Below are 20,115 nucleotides of genomic sequence, written 5' to 3' on the forward strand. Positions count from 1 at the left end.
GCGGGATCTGTGACTCACCCGCGCGTGTGCTCGGCGGGCGCCGTGACTCACCCGCGCGTGTGCTCGGCGGGATCTGTGACTCACCCGCGCGTGTGCTCGGCGGGCGCCGTGACTCACCCGCGCGTGTGCTCGGCGGGATCTGTGACTCACCCGCGCGTGTGCTCGGCGGGCGCCGTGACTCACTCGCGCGTGTGCTCGGCGGGATCTGGATTTGCCCGCGCGTGTGCTCGCTGGTGAGCTTGGTGTTTCTCTGTCTGGACTGAGAGCCCTCGGAGGCCAGGCTAGCGAGGGCTCTCCTCCTCAGTCCTGGGCAGAGACGATACAGCCCCGACGTCGAGGGCTTGCCGACCCGGGGCAGGCCCCGGTTCCCACTCCCAGCTCTACCTCCAACGGCCCCCTGCACGATTCCAACAAACGAGGCTCGTTTGTTTCCTCACGTGTGAAGCAGGCCTATCCAGCTAATGCCCCAGTCAGGTCGGGTGTTTCTGAGGCCAAAACAATTTAACACAGAAACTGTAAGCACTGGTAAACATACATACCTGTTATTATTATCATATGGCACCCTCTCTGGCTCCTAAAAAATGAAAAGTGCAAGTATTTATTGATTCCTATGTGCCAGACCAGTGCTGAGAAGCTTCCATTTACCTCAGTTCAGGATTTCTCAGGTTTGGCCCTGGGGACATGTTGGGGTTTGGGGGGCGAGGATGCTTGTTTCTGTTGTTTATCTTCTCTTTTTTTAAACTTAAAAAATATCTTTTTATTTCACATTGCCGATTAACAGTGTTGTGATAGTTTCACGTGGACAGCAAAGGGACTCAGCCACACACACACGTGTCCGTTCTCCCCCAGGCTCCCCTCCCACCCAGACTGCCACATAACACTGAACGGTGTTCTCTGTGCTGGACAGCAGGTCCTTGCTGGTTATCCATTTTAAATAGAGCCACGTGTATGTGTCCATCCCAAACTCCCTAACTATCCCTTCCCCTAGCCCATCCCCCTGGCAACCATGAGTGTTTTTCTGCATCTGTGGGTCTGTTTCTGTTTATCAGTTCACTGCAGTCACTCAGTCATGTCCGACTCTTTGTGACCCCATGGACTGCAGCACGCCAGGCTTCCCTGTCCATCACCAACTTCCCAAGTTTACTCAGACTCATTTCCATCGGGTCGGTGATATCATCCAACCATCTCATCCTCTGTCGTCCCCTTCCCCCAACTTCAATCTTTCCCAGCATCAGGGTCTTTTCCAAGGAGTAAGTTCTTCGCATCAGGTGGCCAAGTTATTGGAGTTTCAGCTTCAGCATCAGTCCTTCCAATGAATATTCAGGAATGATTTCCTTTAGGATGGACTGCTTGGATCTCCTTGCAGTCCAAGGGACTCTCTAGAGTCTTCTCCAACAGCACAGTTCAAAAGCATCAATTCTTCAGCGCTCAGCTTTCTTCACAGTCCAACTCTTGTATCCATACATGACCACTGGAAAAACCATAGCCTTGACTAGATGGACCTTTGTTGGCAAAGTAATGTCTCTACTTTTTAATATGCTGTCCAGGTTGGTCACAGGTTTTCTTCCAAGGAGCAAGTGTCTCTTAATTTCATGGCTGCAGTCACCATCTGCAGTGATTTTGGAGCTTAAAAAAATAGTCTCTCACTGTTCCCATTGTTTCCCCATCTATTTGCCATGAAGTGATGGGACCGGATGCCATGATCTTAGTTTTCTGAATGCTGAGTTTTAAGCCAACTTTTTCACTCTCCCCTTTTACTTTCATCAAGAGGCTCTTTAGTTCTTCTTCGCTTTCTGCCATAAGGGTGTTGTCCTCTGTGTATCTGAGGTTTCTGTTTTTAAAGAAGCTCATTTGTATCATTTCTTTTTGATTCTACACATAATGTCATACGATATTTCTGCTTCTCTGTCTTCCTTCATTCAGTATGACTGTGTCTAGGTCCATCCATGTTTTTTAAGCTTTTTATCCCATATTGTCACGTTAGTTGATCAACAGTGTGGCACCAGTGTCACTTTGGACCAGATCATCCCTGTTGTGAAGGGCTCTCCTGTGCATTGCGGGATACTTAGCAGCATCCTTGGCCTCAGCCCACTAGATTCTCAACCAGGACAACCCAAGTGTCTCCATACGGGCCAGATGTCCCCTGGCAGGAGGGCTGGAAAAAACTAGCTTATTTAATCTTCACAATATACTTGTGAAATATCCCGTAATTGTATCGGTTTTAACTTTGGAAAAACAGAATCTTCAACAAATACCTGTTCCTAGGGATGCTTGGATCAGTAAATGAAGTCAAGCATTGGACAACCAGGCTTACCAGGTGGCTCAGTGGTAAAGAATCTGCCAGGCAACGCAGGAGGCAGACTCGGGTTGGCTGCCTGGATCGGGAAGATCCCCTGGGGGAGGACATGGCAGCCCACCCCAGGATTCTTGCCTGGGAAATCCCATGGACAGAGGAGCCTGGAGGGCTACAGTCCCTGGGGTCACAAAGAGTCAGACACGACATAGCGACTAAACAACAACAGTTAGACAACCAAGTACGCGGCCCTGGACTCTTCCATGGACGTGGCACCGAAGTCCAAACTGTGAGAGAAGCTGTCCTGTCACCGCGTGGAGTGTCTGCGTCTTTTCCCCAGAGCTGGCGACCACCCACGCACTTCTGCACTCCTGGCCCCGAGTGAGCAGGAGGACACCGCTGAAATAACGCTCAGCGCCTACACGCGTGGTTTTGGAGGGAAGGTGAGAATGGCCTTGTCTCTGCAGGTGCTGCTCGCAGGGGGCAGCGGAGGGGCGCCCCCGGGGTTCCTGGGGTACTGCCCCCAGGAGAGCGCGCTGTGGCCCAGCCTGACCGTGAGGGAGCACCTCGAGGTGTCGGCCGCTGTGAAAGGGCTGCGGAGGGCGGACGCCGCGGCCGCTATCGCCAGGTGCGTGAGGGGGGCCTCACCTGCTCCCCACCTGGGCTGAGACACCTTCACACAGAATGAGGCGGGCGGTGCTAATAGCTCCATGCTGCGGATCGTCTAGACCCCAGTTCAGTGTTTTCGCTAGCCTTACGCCTGGAGAGAAAAAGGCCATGTGTTATCATTTCTTAACTGATGTATAGTTGACTTACAATACGGCGTTAGATTCACGTGTACAACAGAGCGACTCAGTCATATTTTTTCCAGATTCTTTTCCATCATGGTCTATTACAAGACACTGAATACAGTCCCCTGTTTTCTGCAGGAAATCCTTGTTGCATAGCTATTTTATGTATAGTAGTTTGTATCTGTTAAACCCAAAGTCCTAATTTATCCCGCCCCTCACCCCTTTCCCCTTTGGTAACTGCAAGCTTGTTTCTCTAGCTCTGTGAGCCTATTTCTGTTTTGTATATAGAATCACTTGTATTATATTTTTAGATTCTACGTATAAGTGACATCATATACTACTTGCCTTTGTCTGACTTCCTTCGCACTAACTTCACGGTGTATAATATTCTCTCGATCTATCCGCATTGCTGAAAGCGACGATATTTCATTCTTCCTTGCGGCTGAATAATCTCCCATTGCTTGTGTGCACCACCCTTCTTAAACCAGTTGACCACTGATGGGCATTTGGGTGGTTTCCATGTCCTGGCTACTGTAAATAGAGCCACCGTGAACGCTGGGGTGCATGTACGGTTTCAGATTGAGAGTTTCGTCTTTTCTGGACGTCTGCCCTAGTGTGGGATTGCAGGATCTTTGCAGGATCGTATAGGATCGTATACTCACTGTTCTCAGTACAGAAAGAAGTTACTGCAGAAATGAGTCTGGCTGCCAAGAAGGGTTCATAAAACACCCTGGGTGGTTTCAATTTTAGGATCACTGTGAGCCTCATTTAAACTCTCTGCATCTGTTCTGACTTGCTGGTTCTCCCCGACGCATCCCCCGCCCTGAGCAGGGTGCTGTGGGTTTGACTCCCCCTGCTCCCCGCAGGCTGGCGGACGCGCTGAAGCTGCAAGACCAGATGGCACTCCCCGCCAAGGCCTTACCTGAGGGGGCCAAGAGAAAGGTAGGACCGGGCTGGGCTCCCCTGTGCGCCCCCAGGCCAGCGCCGATGCGGCTCCTCTCTGTTGCAGCTGAGCTTCGCGCTGAGCATCCTGGGGAGCCCGGCCGTGCTGCTCCTGGACGAGCCGACCACGGGGATGGACCCCGAGGGGCAGCTACAGATGTGGTGAGGGGCGTCGGGGCTCCCCTGAGCGAATGTGGCACCTGTCACAGCTGACCCTCGAAAGCACTGCTGGTCATGTCAGATCCAGTGGTGAGAGGGGTGATTTTTCATGTGCTGACAGATTTCCTTCCCCTTGGACTCACTTGTATGAATGCACCTAAGCAACCGCTTTGCAGTTGTTATTTGAAAGTCTGAAATTTCCCACTAAAAATGTCCTTGACACAATAAAAAAAGAAAACAAAATTAAACCACTGTTTATAAAGGGAAAGATGTCCCACATTACCAGAAAAAACAGTATGAAGAAAAAAGTCCTGACGTCATATCACATCTAGTTTGTATTAAGGAGAAAAAGGTAATTGTAACTCAGTCCTCACTCTAAAAATTTCATTTTCATCTTAGCTCTTCCAAGTAAGTATTCAGGGCTCATTTTTATATTTAATCGAATCAATCTATTATTAAGTTTAAATCTTTTGCAACATCACCCAATACATAATTCTTACGGAGGGAAGAGTAAATTCCAATGTATTCTCTTTTTTGACTTGCAAAATATTCATTTTATGTTATTTAAAAATTCTTTTATTGATGTATAATATTTATTAGTTTCAGTTGTACAATATAATGATTCAAAAATTTGTTATAGATTATACTCAATATATTCTCTAATCACTTTAAGAATTTTCTGAAATCTGTCATTCTGAGCTTCTGGGCATATCATCACGCTTTCACATGAGGTCTCGTCTTCCCTCCTACTGCCTTCTCATAAATATTACTGACATGCAGCATCTCTGTAGACAAGCTTGCACCTACGGCCATTCCTTGCCTTCAGCCCAAGCCCTGCTCCGAACGAGACACGGTTTGCTTGGCTCTTTCTGTGCCCGTTGTCCCTCCGAACCTCCTTTCTTTGAGGAGTGAATCTGAATTCACTATTTGTTTCGTGAGTGCCAGTGGGAACGTCGTCACGTTAGTTTCACACTGTCTGGTGCATCCCCACTAACTGACGTTTATTTTCCTTGGCCTCACTTCAGGCAGCTGATCCGGGCCTCCTTTAGAAACACGGCGAGGGGTGCCCTGCTGACCACCCACTCCATGGCCGAGGCGGAGGCCGTGTGCGACCGTGTGGCCGTCATGGTGTCCGGGAGCCTGAGGTGGGTGGGTCCCCAGGCGCGCTCTGAGCGAGGGCCTCTCCCCGACACGGTGGTCTATGCGTGGGGCTGGGCTGGCCGGCTGCCCTGGTCCCAGGGCCCTGCGTCCCCAGCGGGTTTCCCCTCGCTTCCGCTGCCAGCTGATCCTCCTCTCACCTCCAGGTGCGTCGGCTCCATCCAGCATCTGAAGAGCAAGTTCGGCAGAGGCTACCTGCTGGAGATGAAGCTGAAGAGCCTGGCCCGGCTGGAGGCTCTGCACGGCGAGGTCCTGAGGATCTTCCCCCAGGCTGCTCGGCAGGAGAGGTCAATGTGGGCTCGTTCTGTTTTGTCCTGGTCTTTGCTCTGTTTTTCTGTGATGGCAAGATATAAAAGCTTCATCTTCTCATTCTTAAAAAAAAAAAACATAAAAACTGTATGGGAATCATGAGGACTTCAGTGAGTAGAGAGATATCCAATTCCAAGGGATAGCACGGGAGGGAAATAAGAGAACCAAGTCCTGGTTTGGAAGCTGATTCTTGTAAAGGAATTAACATTCTTCCTATTTCTTTTCTTTTAATTTTCAAGAGCCTATTTATTTATTTTATAATTGAATTGCAGGTGAGTTCACAATGTTGCGGTAGCTCCAGGCACACAGCCAAGTCCTGGATGAGCCTGCTGCCCCTTCCCAGACAGGGCACCCATTCGCGGCCGTGCCTCCGGGTCCTGAATTTAGCTCTCTCTCTGTTCGCCCCCAGGTTCGCCTCCCTGCTGGTCTACAAGTTGCCCGTTGAGGATGTGCACCCTTTATCACATGCCTTCTTCTGTTTAGAGACAGGTGAGAGTGCCTGCTGTGAGGTGAGCCTCTGGAAACTGATCACGTTCAAGTCTTGCATAAAACCAGCATAAGAAGTATGAATACATGGGCCTAAAATGTGACATTATACTATAAGTGTAGTTTACTATACTATATGATAAGGGCTTCCCCTGTGGCTCAGCTGGTGAAGAATCCGCCTGCAATGCAGGAGGCCAGGTTCAATCCCTGGGTCCAGAAGATCCCCTGGGAAAGGGAAAGGCTCCCCACTCCAGTATTCTGGCCTGGAGAATTCCAGGGAGTATACAGTCCATGGCGTCGCAAAAAGTCGGACACGACTGAGCGACTTTCACTTCACATACTGTAAGTAAATAGTAAGGTTTCAATTTGGCAACTTCTGGGGAGACAGGCAGACCTCAGAGGTATTGTGGGTTGGGTTCCAACCATCACTGTATATTGAATGCTGCAATAAAGGAAGTCTCACGGGTGTTTTGGTTTCCCAGGGCGAATAAAAGTGGTGTTTAGGGGGCTTCCCTGAGTCTAGTGTGTAAGACCTCACCTCCCAGTGCAGGGTGCAAGTTCGATCCTTGGTGGGGGAAGCTAAGATCCAACATGCCTGAGGCTAAAAAGACAAAACATAAGACAGAAACAATATTGTAACAAATTCAATAAAGACTTTAAAAATGGTCCACATTTTAAAAAATGTTTACACTGTATCATAGTTTATTAAGTGTGCGATAACATTATTTCTAAAAATCGTAATTACTTGCCATAATTTAGAATATTTTATTGCTAAAAAATGAGAGCCTCCATCTGAGTCTTAAATGAGTGGTAATCTTTTTTTTATAATAATAATATCAAAGATCATGGATTGGCATGAGAAATAGAATCAGATTTGAAATATCCTGAGAATTAGCAACATGAGACACAGAAAGACAAAGTGAGGAAACGCCGTTGGGAAAGCAGCGCCACGGACGCGCCAGGCGCAGGGCGGCCGCACACCCGTGGTTTGCGAAAATGCTGCGCTGTGACACGGGGCTCCCTGCGTCTCTGGCTTTCACAGCTGGTGGTGTGCTTGGGGGTATAGTTGGTGTCTGGTGGCTCTTCTAGGGGCTTCCCTGGTGGCTCAGCAGTAAAGAACCCACCTGCCAATGCAGGAGACGCGGGTTTGATCCCTGGGTCGGGAAGATCCCCTGGAGAAGGAAATGGCAGCCCACTGCAGTATTCTTGCCTGGGAAATCCCACAGATGGGGAAGCCTGGCAGGCTACCGTCCGTGAGGTCACAAAGACTCAGACACGGCTGAGTAACTAAACAGCAACAGCAAGGTCTTCTAGAGGCCCGGGGCGACGGTGGTCTCGTAAGTCACTGTTGCCTAGTAACTAACTGTCCTCGAGGAGTCTCGACTCTCCAGGGTCTCCTCTCCACTCCTGGTGTTTCTCTCTTATGTATTTGCATATCTGGACTCTCAGGCACAGTCCACAAGGGTAAAAGGTAGGAAACTCAAAACCAGGATAATTCCAGGCTTCCCTGGTGGTCCAGTGGTTGACTCCAAGCTTCCAGTGCGGGGTGCAGGTTTGATTCCTGATCAGGGAAGATCCCACAAGCAGCCAAAAAAAAAAAGAAAGCCATAAATTTAAAAAATGAAAAAGGATAATTCCAGGAACTTTTCCTCATAAAGGGGCTCTTTGGCAAGGTGCCAGGAACGGTGCAGTCACCTGAGGCTGGGCTTGACACCAGGGTTCCTGTTCTTGGGTCCAAAGAGCTGAAGGGAGGAGGCGGTGACTGGACTCTGGGAGCAGAGTCGGGGAGAATCTGCCATCTTGACGGAAGAAGTGACCTTGAATCCAAGGACATGCCTGGGGTCAGGGAAGAGGAGGAGGGATGAAAGCTCTGTCTCCTCTCTCTCTGTCCCTCCCCCTGGGCTTTCCACTGGTGGAACCCCCCAGGAGGAGCCCCCCGAGTTGGGCTCTGGAGCAGAGAGTGGGGTGGAGGAGAGTGAGGGCGGATGCAGAGCGGCTGGAGGCAGTGGTCCAGCCTTTAGCACGACCCGCACGGCCAATCCAGAACCTCGAGTCCTGTTTTCAGTCTTGTGGCCCCTCTGCCCGAGCTCTAAGATGCTGAGAGAGAGGACCACGTGGGGAACGTGCATGCCCGCACTCAATCCAAGTTCATTACCCACCTTGCATATTTAAGATCTGTTCGTGTGTGCCCTTGGTACATGACTAGGCAAATTTGTAAATGAAAGACATGTGCAGTCCTAATACACATCCGTCCTTCTGCAGTTAAACAGAACTTCGACCTGGAGGAGTACAGCCTGTCCCAGTGCAGCCTGGAGCAGGTGGGTCCGTCATACACATCCCACAGCATCCCAGGTGGCTCGGACGGTAAAGCAGCGTGGGAAATCCGAGTTCAGTCCCTGGGTGGGGAAGATCCCCTGGAGAAGGAAATGGCAACCCACTCCAGTATTCTTGCCTGGGAAATCTCATGGACAGAGGCGCCTGGCAGGCTACAATCCCTGGGGTCCCAGAGAGTCAGACATGGCTGAGTGACTAACACTTTACTCTTCACGGAATATAAAGATCCATGTGCACACACTCTGCACTCACGTGGGGCTACAGGAAGCAGTGGTCACCCCATCTCTTTATTTCTTCCTCTGTTGCAGGTGTTCCTGGAACTCTGCAAGGAGCAGGAGTGGGACAATTCTGATGAGGAAGTTGATCTGTCCGTGAAGTGGAAGCTCCTGCCGGAAGAGCCTTAAAGCCCAAATCCGCGATTTTTAAGACAACATTTTATAGCGTCAATATACCTTGGCTCAGATATGATTTCAAAATGCTTTTGAAACTCACATCATCACTTTTCTCAATAACATGCTGGATAGTGGGACTAAGGAGTAAGGTCAGAGCACTGACCAGGTCAGCCTGACTGGTCAGGCTCAGCGGACCAGGTAGCCTCTGAAACAGCAACTGAACCCAGTGTTTCATACAGCAGCAGATTTTAAAATGCACCTGATTATGGAATTTTTATGTTTCTGAGAATGATACAGAAAATAATTTTCTTTCTCTGACCTTTAGAATCTTAACTATTTTCTCATCTTTTTAAGTAGGCAGGTGGCTAAATGGTAAAGATTTTGGCTGCCGATGCAGAAGACACAGGTTTGATCCCTGGGTCAGGAATATCCCCTGGAGAAGGGCATGGCAGCCCACTCCAGTATTCTTGCCTGGGAAATCCCATGGACAGAGGAGCCTGGCGGGCTGCATAGGATCACAAGAGTTGGGCAGGACTAAACAATGACTGAACAACAACAAAGACAAAGTGAGACAGGACGCTGGCCGTTTGCTGCAGGGAGGTGGAATCTGATCGTTTCACGGCAGCGCAGTCTTGCTCTTTCCGTTCCTTTTTCACCTGTTCTTAATTAACTCTCCTCCGTTTCCTGTCACTTCTCAGATTTCACTGCACAGTCATGCTTCATCTGTTGTGATGATACAGGAAACGTGAAACCCGTTAAAATGGTCGTACTGAGAAACTGAACGTTAAAGTCGAGGAAAGTTTTTTAAAAACACATCTTACAATTCTGAATCACAACAAACTGTGGAAAATTCTGAAAGAGATGGGAATACCAGACCACCTGACCTGCCTCTTGAGAAATCTGTATGCAGATCAGGAAGCAACACTTAGAACTGGACATGGAACAACAGACTGGTTCCAAATTGGGAAAGGGGTACGTCAATGCTGTATATTGTCACCCTGCTTATTTAACTTACATGCAGGGTACATCATGAAAACACTGGGCTGGAAGAAGCACAAGCTGGAATCAAGACTGGGGGGAGAAATATCAATAACATCAGATATGTAGATGACACCACCCTTATGGCATAAAGCAATATTATTTTTGGAGGCTCCAAAATCACTGCAGATGGTGACTGCAGCCATGAAATTAAAAAGACACTTACTTGTTGGGAGAAAAGTGATGACCAACCTAGACCGAATATTAAAAAGTAGAGACGTTACTTTGCCAACAAAGGTCCGTCTTGTCAAGGCTATAGTTTTTCCAGTAGTCATGTATGGATGTGAGAGTTGGACTGTGAAGAAAGCTGAGCGCTGAAGAATTGATGCTTTTGAACTGTGGTGTTGGAGAAGACTCTTGAGAGTCCCTTGGACTGCAAGGAGATCCAACCAGTCCATCCTAAAGGAAGTCAGTCATCAGAATGTTCATTGGAAGGACTGATGCTGAAGCTGAAACTCCAATACTTAGGTCACCTGATGTGAAGAACTGACCCATTTAAAAAGACCCTGATGTGGGAAAGAATGAAGGTGGGAGGAGAAGGGGATGACAGAGGATGAGATGGCTGGATATCATCACCAACTCGATGGGCATGAGTTTGAGTAAACTCCGGGAGTTGCTGATGGACAGGCAGGCCTGGTGTGCTGCAGTCCATGGGGTCACAAAGAGTTGGCCACGACTGAGCAACTGAACTGAGCTGATCATTTTGAAGCATGTTTTTGTTCTCCGTTTCTTGTGATGTGAGGGTCGACTGCACAGTGCTAGAGCTTCATAGGTGCCGCTTTCTTCTGTCTGCTTATGCTGTGGCCTGTCCATCCTATAAACACTTTGCAATCGGCGCGGTTCTCTGGTCCATCCTTACTCAGCTGAGTCGTTGCTGCTGCCGCTCTCCTTACTGTTTCCGGTCCTGTGCTGAGCTGTGTTCCCCGCAAACTCACAGATCCATTCTCCAGGGTGGCTGTGTTTGGAGGTGGGGCCTGTAAAGACATAAGCGAGGTTGTCAGGTGGGGCCCTAATCTGAGGACGCTTGTGTTTCTCTAAGAAGAGGGACCACAAAGGCCCTGCCAGCAAAGGTCCATCTCGTCAAGACTGTGGTTTTTCCAGCAGTGATGTATGGATGTGAGAGTTGGACTAAAAGGAAGCTGAGCACCGAAAAATTGATGCTTTTGAACTGTGGTGTTGGAGAAGACTCTTGAGAGTCCCTTGGACTGCAAGGAGGTCTAACCAGTCCTTCCTAAAGGAGATCAGTCCTGCGTGTTCATTGAAAGGACTGATGCTGAAGTGGAAACTCCAATAGTTTGGCCACCTGATGTGAAGAGCTGACTCACTGAAAAAGACCCTGATGCTGGGAAAGATTGAGGGTGGGAGGAGAAGGGGACGACAGAGGATGAGATGGTTGGATGGCATCACCGACTCAATGGACATGGGTTTGGGTGAGCTCCGGTCTGCTTCTGTCTAGACTGCCGCTCAGGTCATCCAGCTGCCGCAGGCAGATTCTCCCCCGGCGGGCCCTGGCCAACGTGCCTCCTGTCAGCACCGCTCCGCATCTCTCCTCTGAGCTTTGCCTCCAGGAAACGGCACCGACCGGAGCATCATCCTGCTCGTAACCAACAGGATGAGAGCTCCGGGCGGCAGCCAGCCTGCTCCCAGCCGAGGGATGAGGTTGTGGCAGCCACGCGGTTTCTCTTTGTGGCCAATGTGACCCACGCAGGAGAGGGACTGGTCACTCCAGGTCCGGGACTTCAGGGTCGTGTCGAGGGCAGGCTGCTGGCTGTCTGCTCCGAAGCCTTGACTCATGTTTTCAAGTTCCATCCCTGGCACGTTTCCCAGAAAACTGAGGCCTGTTCCAGATTCTCTTTACTTGCTAAAATTCCGCTGAGACACACTGTGTCTTCCTGCACTGAATACCCTTCAGGAGCAGTCAAGTCCTGCTGTTTGCAGGAGAGGCTCAACAGGACATAATTGTGTGGCATTGGTTGATCAGGGCTATAGAAAGGTGCGATATTACGCACGAAGCATCGGGGGAATGCTGCAATGAAATGAAGGAACAAATCTCCTAGCTAATCACCACACTGCCCACACATATTCTCTGTCTTTCTGCTCAAGGTTGGGTGCGCTAGAGCTGTGACCTGTGGCTAATTCCTGCCCTGTGGATGGCGGTGCAGACCTCTGGAAGAACAATGCTGCCCTTTGCAGGCAATTTTAGGTAGAGTCCTTGGAATATTTTCACAGCAAATTCACCTATACACAAGTCCAAGGGTGCTGGTTTTTTAACCTGCCTCTCAAGTGAGCCTTAGAAAGCATCACTACGAACAAAGCTAGTGGAGGTGATGGAATTCCAGGTGAGCTATTTCAAATACTGAAAGATGATGCTGTGAAAGCGCTGTACTCAATATGCCAGCAAATTTGGAAAACTCAGCAGTGGCCACAGGACTGGAAAAGGGCAGTTTTCATTCCCATCCCAAAGAAAGGCAATGCCAAAGAATGCTCAAACTACCACATAATTGCACTCATCTCACACGCTAGTAAAGTAATGCTCCAAATTCTCCAAGCCAGGCTTCAGCAATACGTGAACTGTGAATTTCCAGCTGTTGAAGCTGGTTTTAGAAAAGGCAGAGGCACCAGAGATCAAATTGCCAATATCCGCTGGATCATCGAAAAAGCAAGAGAGTTCCAGAAAAACATCTATTTCTGCTTCATTGACTATGCCAAAGCCTTTGACTGTGTGGATCTCAAGAAACTGTGAAACATTCTGAAAGAGATGGGAATACCAGACCACCTAACCTGCCTCTTGAGAAACCTATATGCAGGTCAGGAAGCAACAGTTAGAACTGGACATGGAACAACAGACTGGTTCCAAATAGGAAAAGGAGTACGTCAAAGCTGTATATTGTTACTCTGCTTATTTAACTTATATGCAGAGTACATCATGAGAAACACTGAACTGGAAGAAGCATAAGCTGGAATCAAGATTGCTGGGAGAAATATCAATAACCTCAGATATGCAGATGACATCACCATTATGGCAGAAAGTGAAGAGGAACTAAAAAGCCTCTTGATAAAAGTGAAAGAGGAAAGTGAAAAAGTTGCCTTAAAGCTCAACATTCAGAAAACGAAGATCATGGCATCTGGTCCCATCACTTCATGGGAAATAGATGGGGAAACAGTGGAAACAGTGGAATGTCAGATTTTATTTTGGGGGGGGGTGCTCCAAAAATCACTGCAGATGGTGATTGCAGCTATGAAATTTAAAAGACACTTAGTCCTTGTAAGGAAAGTTATGACCAACCTAGATAGCATATTGAAAAGCAGAGACATTACTTTGCCAAGAAAGGTCTGTCTAGTCAGGGCTGTGGTTTTCCCAGTGGTCAGAGTGAACTCTGGGAGTTGGTCATGGAGAGGCTGCAATTCATGGGGTCTCAAAGAGCTGGACACGACTGAGCGACTGAACTGATAACATCTTGCGTAAACCACTTAACTGTTGTTCAATCTCCAAGTCTTTCTGACTCTCTTGTGACCTCAGGGACTGTAGCCCGCCAGGCCCCTCTCTCCATGGGATTGTCCAGGCAAGAGCACTGGAGTCGGTTGCCACTTCCTCCTCCAGAGGATCTTCCCGACCCAGGGATCAAACCCACGCCTCCTGCATTGGCAGGCGGATTCTTCACCTCGGAGTCACCAGGGAAGCCCAAAATCAACAGTACTCCAATTTAAAAAAAAAAAAAGATCTTAAAAAAGAAAGAAAAGTAGGCGGAAAGTGATCTTGGCAAATCTGTACCAGGACCGGCTCATCTCCATCCCAGGGAACAAGGACCCTGAGCCGTCTCAGGCTGCTCTCCTTCCCCCGGTCTCCGTGTTCTCAGCCTCTTGCTGCTGCTGTGGATCCCCACTCATTCACTGGCTCGGCCCACCCGCCCCGAGCGATGGCTCAGCCGGCTTCCACTGGCCGCAGACGCACCCGCCTCCCCCTCCTCTCCTCTGGCCCCAGGTTCTTGTCTCTGACGGTCTGAGCTACCAGTGGAAGACGCTCCACGTTTAGCCCAAGCTTCCTTCAAGTGAGAGAAGAGTAAGAGCTATTTGCTTTGAAATAAGGTCCCGGAGAGCGGATCATTCCAAATCATAAGTTAATCCGTCAGCATGACCAAAAAAGGGACGTGACGGACTGTGTTCAATTTAAAAGTTAAACTCTCAGACTGAACTGTAGGACCAGAAAATCAAGGGGGTGGAGAATCTTGCGTGCGTGTTTGGGGGCCAATGCGAGTGAGTTTTGCTTTGAGGGGTGTTTCTATGTATCTGTCTGTGTGAGCCAATAAAACAATACTAGTCAAAACTCAGTAATACCTGCATTTAGGAGAATGTCAGCATTTCTTTGTGGACTGCAGATGCACACGTATTTGGAATTAAGTTTTATCTGGACGTGTGTATTATGTTATTGCCTTAGAAGCTGACCTGTTGCCTGGCCCCTAAGACAGTCTTCTTGTGTTCATTACACCATAAAGCTGCCCACATGGCCCCCAGCACCACCAGGTTCGGACGACTGCTCCATCCGAGCCCATGTACTCTGCTTCTCTGAAATGTCCAGGATCCATCGGTGTTCTCTCTCCCTTGTCACGGCTCACAGACTATCTTTGCTTCTTTGCCAGCTTTCCTAAGGAAGCAGTCTGACTCTCCTGGTTCTGGGAGGCTGCTCCCACCCCTGCCCGTAGCGTCCATGGTCCATGACGCAGCCTCCTTCCATCCTGGGAGCCAAGCAACTGGCCACCTGGACCACGGTCCCTCCCAGCTCTCCCGATTGGCACCATGGCCGGCACCAGCCTGGTACTGCTGGGGACGCATCACCCATCTGCTGGGCACCGATCCGGGCTCTTACCACCCTTCTCTACTTTGGTCAATAAGAAGGGTCTTCAATCCAATTGAGGGCATGCTGGCATGGTTTCCAGCAAGAGGTCACAAGCATCTTTCTCTATAATCTTCTTATACAACCCTTTCCAGAAGGCATCTTCCTTCCACCTCTTCCCTCTTTCTGGTCACATGAGGGGCAGGAAGCCTTCTCAGCATCATTTATCCCTTAAATGCATCTCTCAATAGCTGTGCAGCTCACAGACAGAATACCAGCCCTTTGCCCTGAAACCCAAGTGAATGGATTGGTATATTTTCAACTGAGTTCTGTGCTTAAACCATGAACAATAATTACCTTAACTTTTTTATTTAAGATTTTTAAAAAACTGATTTGTACTCTCAGTCTATCCGTCGCTCATTCGTGCCCGACTCTTTGCGACCCCACGGACTGCAGCGTGCCAGGCCTCCCTGTCCGTCACAAGACTCCCGGAGGTTTGTACTATATGCTGACTTATGGGACCATCTGGATGTAAAACTATGTGGACCCCTAACGAACCTCCTTCTCTGCTCAGTTGGGCAGAGCTTTGACCTGGAGGAGCACGGCCGCCCCAGCGCACCCTGGCGCAGGTGGGTCTGTTTCACGCTTTCATACCATCCCCGGAACATGAAGGCCGAAGGTGTGCACACGCTGGGCACTCACGAGCACCATGAGAAGCAGTGTGACACTCCTGTCTCTAGTCTCTATTTCAGATATTCCTGGGGCTCTCCAAGGAGCAGGAGCTGGATGATTTAACGGAGGAACGTGACCCTCAGTGAGGCAGAAGTTCCTCCCACAGGAAGAGCCTTGAAGCCCCCAACCCCCCATGTTCCCCTTTGTTTTCTAAGACATTCATTTTTATAGCATCAATGTCATGTTTGTAGAGACCATCGTGTAAGCATTGATGTGGTTCTCTGTGGGTGGAGAGGAGGTGTGAGTGCTGGATCAGTGCAGTGATAATGTGGGCAGAGGCATGTGGCTGAGCCCAGCCCGCGGGAATGTCTTAGTGTCTCTGATTCCATTTCTCTGTATAAATGCTGTATTTCTCTGTATAAATGCTGAATAAACAAGGTTACTTTCATGAAATTGTTTCAGTTTCTGAGTATGATAAACAAATTTCTTAAATTTTTTTCTTTTATCACAACCTTAATTAAAAAAAAAAAAGCTTACCACCTTACCTAGACCCCTTTCCAATTTGGAGAAGGCCAACACCAACAAACTCTAAGATAATTATTTTAATTGCCTAGAGGATTGGAAGATGGGGGATTGGGAAGAAGAGGACAGAAGACTTCCCAGAGCTTTTTATTCTCAGAACTGCCACCTGAACCAGTTTTTATAGAGAGATCGTGGCCGTGGTTTGCGATCGTTCAGTATGAGACTATTGGACTTACCGCAAAAATGCAAACCACAGCTGCTGGGCACTTGGTCCCAGCTGTCTCAGCAACGTCACATCCAGTTTCTGCTTGTTGGAGAGTCCTTCATAAAAGGCCATTTCCTTCCTCCTCTCTGATGAGGGGTTTTGAATAGCAGAGATGCTTAAAAACAAATACAAAGAGATGGCCATGTCTAGGTGAACACAAACTTCTGAGACTCTGTGCTGCAAATCTGCCATTCGAAAGATGAGACGTTACGGAGAAACGGTGTCCTGTGTTTCGGAAAAGTGAAGAGCCTGGCTCCTTTAAGAAATCCCAGCGGGGCAAAAAGATGTTGGCAAAGAATTCAGAGAAGGAGGGTATGAATTCTGGGAGGAGAAGGATGGTGCTGTTGGTGAGAAAAAGGTTTCATCTACTCCTCAAAGACTCTCTCAGCCGGTTTAATAGTCAACAACATGCAACAGAGTAACAGGAGGGAAACAAATGCAGCTTCATACGAACCCAAGAGGCTCAAAGACAAAAGGGGAAGACGAGGAATGAGTACACACGCCCTCCTGAGCTAAGAAATGGTCAGGGACCTGGGCTTCCGAGGGGAGGAGGGGACTCACGGGACGAGCAGAAGAGCAGGTGTTGAGTGAGTCGAGGTGGGCCACTCAGATGAAAGGGGTCCCTGGTAATTGTTTTCCTCCTGGAAAGACCCCCTTCTCCATTTTCCTAGGCAACTGGCAGACGGGCCGATGTTTCTCTCGAGGCCCCAGGGTCTCAGCTGCCTTCGGCTCAGGATGACCCCCGTGCCCAGATGGCACCTGTTGGGGACGCTCATTCTGGACCCCTTCGAGGGGCTGCTGACGAGCTTCCTTCTCAAGTATTTCCTCTCTTGGGATTTTTGTGGGAATCAGATGCAGAAAGCATTACGTGGCTTATGTGTTAGATTTTAGTCACCCCGTACAAGGAACATGCCTCTTAGCTTAAACGTACAAGGATTTTAAAAGAACACAGTCAGGGACTTTCCTGGCGGCCCCATGGTAAAGACTTCGTCTCCTAGTGTGGCAGGTGTGGGTTTGATCCTTAGTCAGGGAGCTAAGATTCCACCCACCATGAAGCCAAAAAACCAGAACAAGAAAAATGGAATCAATACTGTAACAGGTTCAACAGAGACTTTTAAAATGTTCCACATCAAAAAAAGACTTTAAAATTTTTTTCAAAGTAAAAGAAAATGATTCCATTACAGAATACAATATTCTCAATTATTATTCACTGTTCATACCATCTTGTCTTGATTGGACTTCCCTGGTGGCTCAGACAGTAAAGAATTGCCTATAAGAGACCCAACTTCGATCCCTGGTTTGGGAAGATCCCCTGGAGAAGGGAATGGCACGCCACTCCATTATTCTTGCCTGGAGAGTTCTCCGAATGGACTGAGGAACTTGGAAAATTATAGTCCATGGAGTCGCCAAGAGTCAGACACAACTGAGTGACTAACACTTTACTTCATCTTGATTAAAGGAGTTGAGACAGCTTACAACAAAAATAAAGTACTAGTAAAGACTATTAGTACATGGGCAAAAAAATTAAAAAAAACAAACCGGAAAACTAACTGATACTGAGAAAACGCATAGTGAGGAGAGAAAAAATGGATAGAAATTTAGGCATATGTAAAATGATACACCATTTGTGAAAACGGTTTTAAGATGTAGTGAAACAATTTTTCATTATTAAAAGGGCTGCAGCCATATCTCAAAGGAGCTAGTCAAGTCTGGCCAAATTTCACAGCAAATGGACGCTTGGCAATGCTGCAGCTGCAGGCGATGTCTGGGAAAGAGGGCGGTGTGTCTCACAGTCTAGAACAGTCGACAAAACAAAGGGGAGGTTAAAAGTCGTCCACTATGAAAATAACCATCACGGTGACAGTCTATTAGGAAACCTTTTTTTTTTTCTGTAAACTGCATGAATGCTGGTTTACGAGAACTTGACAGCACATAAAAATGCATCTGTCTTGTCTCATAAACCATAGAGCAGCCGTCACACCTCTTCCAGCAGAAGCAGAATGAGCAATCAGGTGCTTCCCCTTCATAGAGAAGAGGCGTAAAACGACAAAATTGCAGTCAGAACTCGCGGTCTGAACGTTTTTGAGCCAACTATTGAGCATTTTCTACTACAAGGGATCTTCTACAGTTTGGGTAATGTGCCAAAGTGAAGTTATTCAAGGTCAAGGGGGGAACTTGAAATTTCACAAACTTGGGATAAGTATTCAAGACCGATAAAAGAAAATCTTCACAGCACCATTTGCTTTACAGTTGCTCACAGGAAACTCAGTAGCCACGCCACGAAGCTCTGAGTATGACTTCTTTTGTGCCTTTTCCAAGTCAAGAGAATAGGCTTGGCTCTGAACCTACTTATCTGTGATAAATCTCGGAAGGAAAACAAACCACTTGGGCTCTTCCATAAATTGTCTTTTTAAAAAAGCAATGAAAATAAAGTGTGCTTTCTCTGTTTCCTTGTTCCTGAGACTTTGGTGCAAAGAAGTCCAGTTTTCACCACTCCATCTCATGATGACTCGAAGAATCCCTCCCAGACACTTAAGGTTTTGCTTTCAGAAGGCTAATGGAGCCTCACTCCGCTGCCATAGCTTACCCCAGTGTTCAGTAAAGCCTTTATGAAGAGTAGCATGCCCATTCTTCTTTCTCAAATATAATAGGAAGTGGGGAGTCTTGCATAAGAAGTGGAAAATGGTCTCTCTGCTGCTTGGTTTCTCTGTTATTTGCTTTTAAAAAGATACATTTATTTATTTATTTATGAGGCTACACGGGGCCTCAGTTGTGGCACGTGGGATCTTCAGCTGTGGCAAGCCAACTCTCAGTTGTGGCCCGTGGGGTCTGGTTCCCTGACCAGGGATGGAACCCAGGCCCCTGCACTGGGAACATGGAGCCTTCTTAGCCCCTGGACGACAGGGAAGTCCCTGGCTATCTCAATCTTAGATGGAAGATTCTGTTTCAAGATAAATACATCCTTCCCCCCTGACTCCCCATCCTTAGAGACTGTGAAAAAGATGAGAAAAATAAGTGTATAATGAGTGTAAAAAAGAGAGACACTTGGTAGATCAGAAAATGTGAAGAATTTCTGGAAAAAGAAAAAAGAAAGCTACCAAGAGCACACTGAAATCGAAAAATCACCCCAAATTGCAGGTCATGGAGGACTAACAAGGGTGGATACGGGTAACAGGGGCCCGAGGCCAAGTTACAGACGGGCTTTCGCAAAGGCTGAGCTCACAGAGCACCTTCCGGGGGCGGCAGCGCTCACCCTGCAGGACCGGGGAGGTGCGCGGAGAGACGGCAGCGGGGATGCGGCTGGCGCGGAGGAGGCCGCGCCCGGGAGGACGGGCCCTGCGCGTGCACCGAGAGCTCGCCTCCGGCGGCGCTTACTGGGCTGGAGCCGCGGCCGTTCTCAGTCCTGGGCTGCCTACGCCACTCTAGCGATGGATTCTTCCGCGCCGAAGGCATTTCCGCGAGTTCCTCATTCCACGTGCGCCTCTGTTCTCTTTCCATGCTTGTATGTACACGTACCATTATTCCTGCTTCTTCAGTGTTTCAACCACTTCTTTCACTTATTCGATTAATTTGAAATCACTTTATTTACTTCTCTAAGTATTGTTGGCTGCGCTGGGCCTTCGGCGCGGTGGGCAGGCTTCTCGCTGCGGTGCCTCCTCTGGCTGCGGAGCGCCGGCTCCAGGCTCACGGGCTCGGGAGTTGAGGTACACGGGCTTAGCCGCCCCTCGCCTCGTGGGGTCCTCCGGGACCAGGGATCGAACCCATGTCCCCTGCATTGGCAGGTGGATTCTTAACCACTGACCACCAGGGAAGTCCTCAGGTTTTATTGGGTCACTAATATGCTAAATTCTGAGGTTATACAGATGAATAAGATACACTCTCTACTCTCAAGAAGCTCAGCTGAGTAGGAAAGAGAGAGACAA

At 48.5% G+C, this 20,115-nt stretch overlaps 1 protein-coding gene across 6 annotated transcripts in view; it reads left to right on the forward strand.

The window, feature by feature from the left end:
* LOC102178109 (ATP-binding cassette sub-family A member 9) overlaps positions 1-9,741 on the forward strand; it is a 55,859-nt gene extending 46,118 nt beyond the window's left edge. For 5 of the 6 annotated variants that reach the window (XM_018063926.1, XM_018063931.1, XM_018063929.1 and 2 more), the window contains 8 exons: positions 2,761-2,921; positions 3,951-4,026; positions 4,094-4,188; positions 5,211-5,330; positions 5,490-5,630; positions 6,062-6,141; positions 8,401-8,456; positions 8,781-9,741. In XM_018063926.1, the coding sequence (XP_017919415.1) occupies positions 2,761-2,921; positions 3,951-4,026; positions 4,094-4,188; positions 5,211-5,330; positions 5,490-5,630; positions 6,062-6,141; positions 8,401-8,456; positions 8,781-8,876 (825 nt within the window). In that variant the 3' untranslated portion in view covers positions 8,877-9,741. Of the gene's footprint in view, positions 1-2,760; positions 2,922-3,950; positions 4,276-5,210; positions 5,331-5,489; positions 5,631-6,061; positions 6,142-8,400; positions 8,457-8,780 lie in introns of those variants that run through there. The other variant, XM_018063932.1, reaches the window with a different exon arrangement.

Source organism: Capra hircus, chromosome 19 (genome assembly GCF_001704415.2).
Source record: "Capra hircus breed San Clemente chromosome 19, ASM170441v1, whole genome shotgun sequence".
Lineage (NCBI taxonomy): Eukaryota > Metazoa > Chordata > Mammalia > Artiodactyla > Bovidae > Capra > Capra hircus.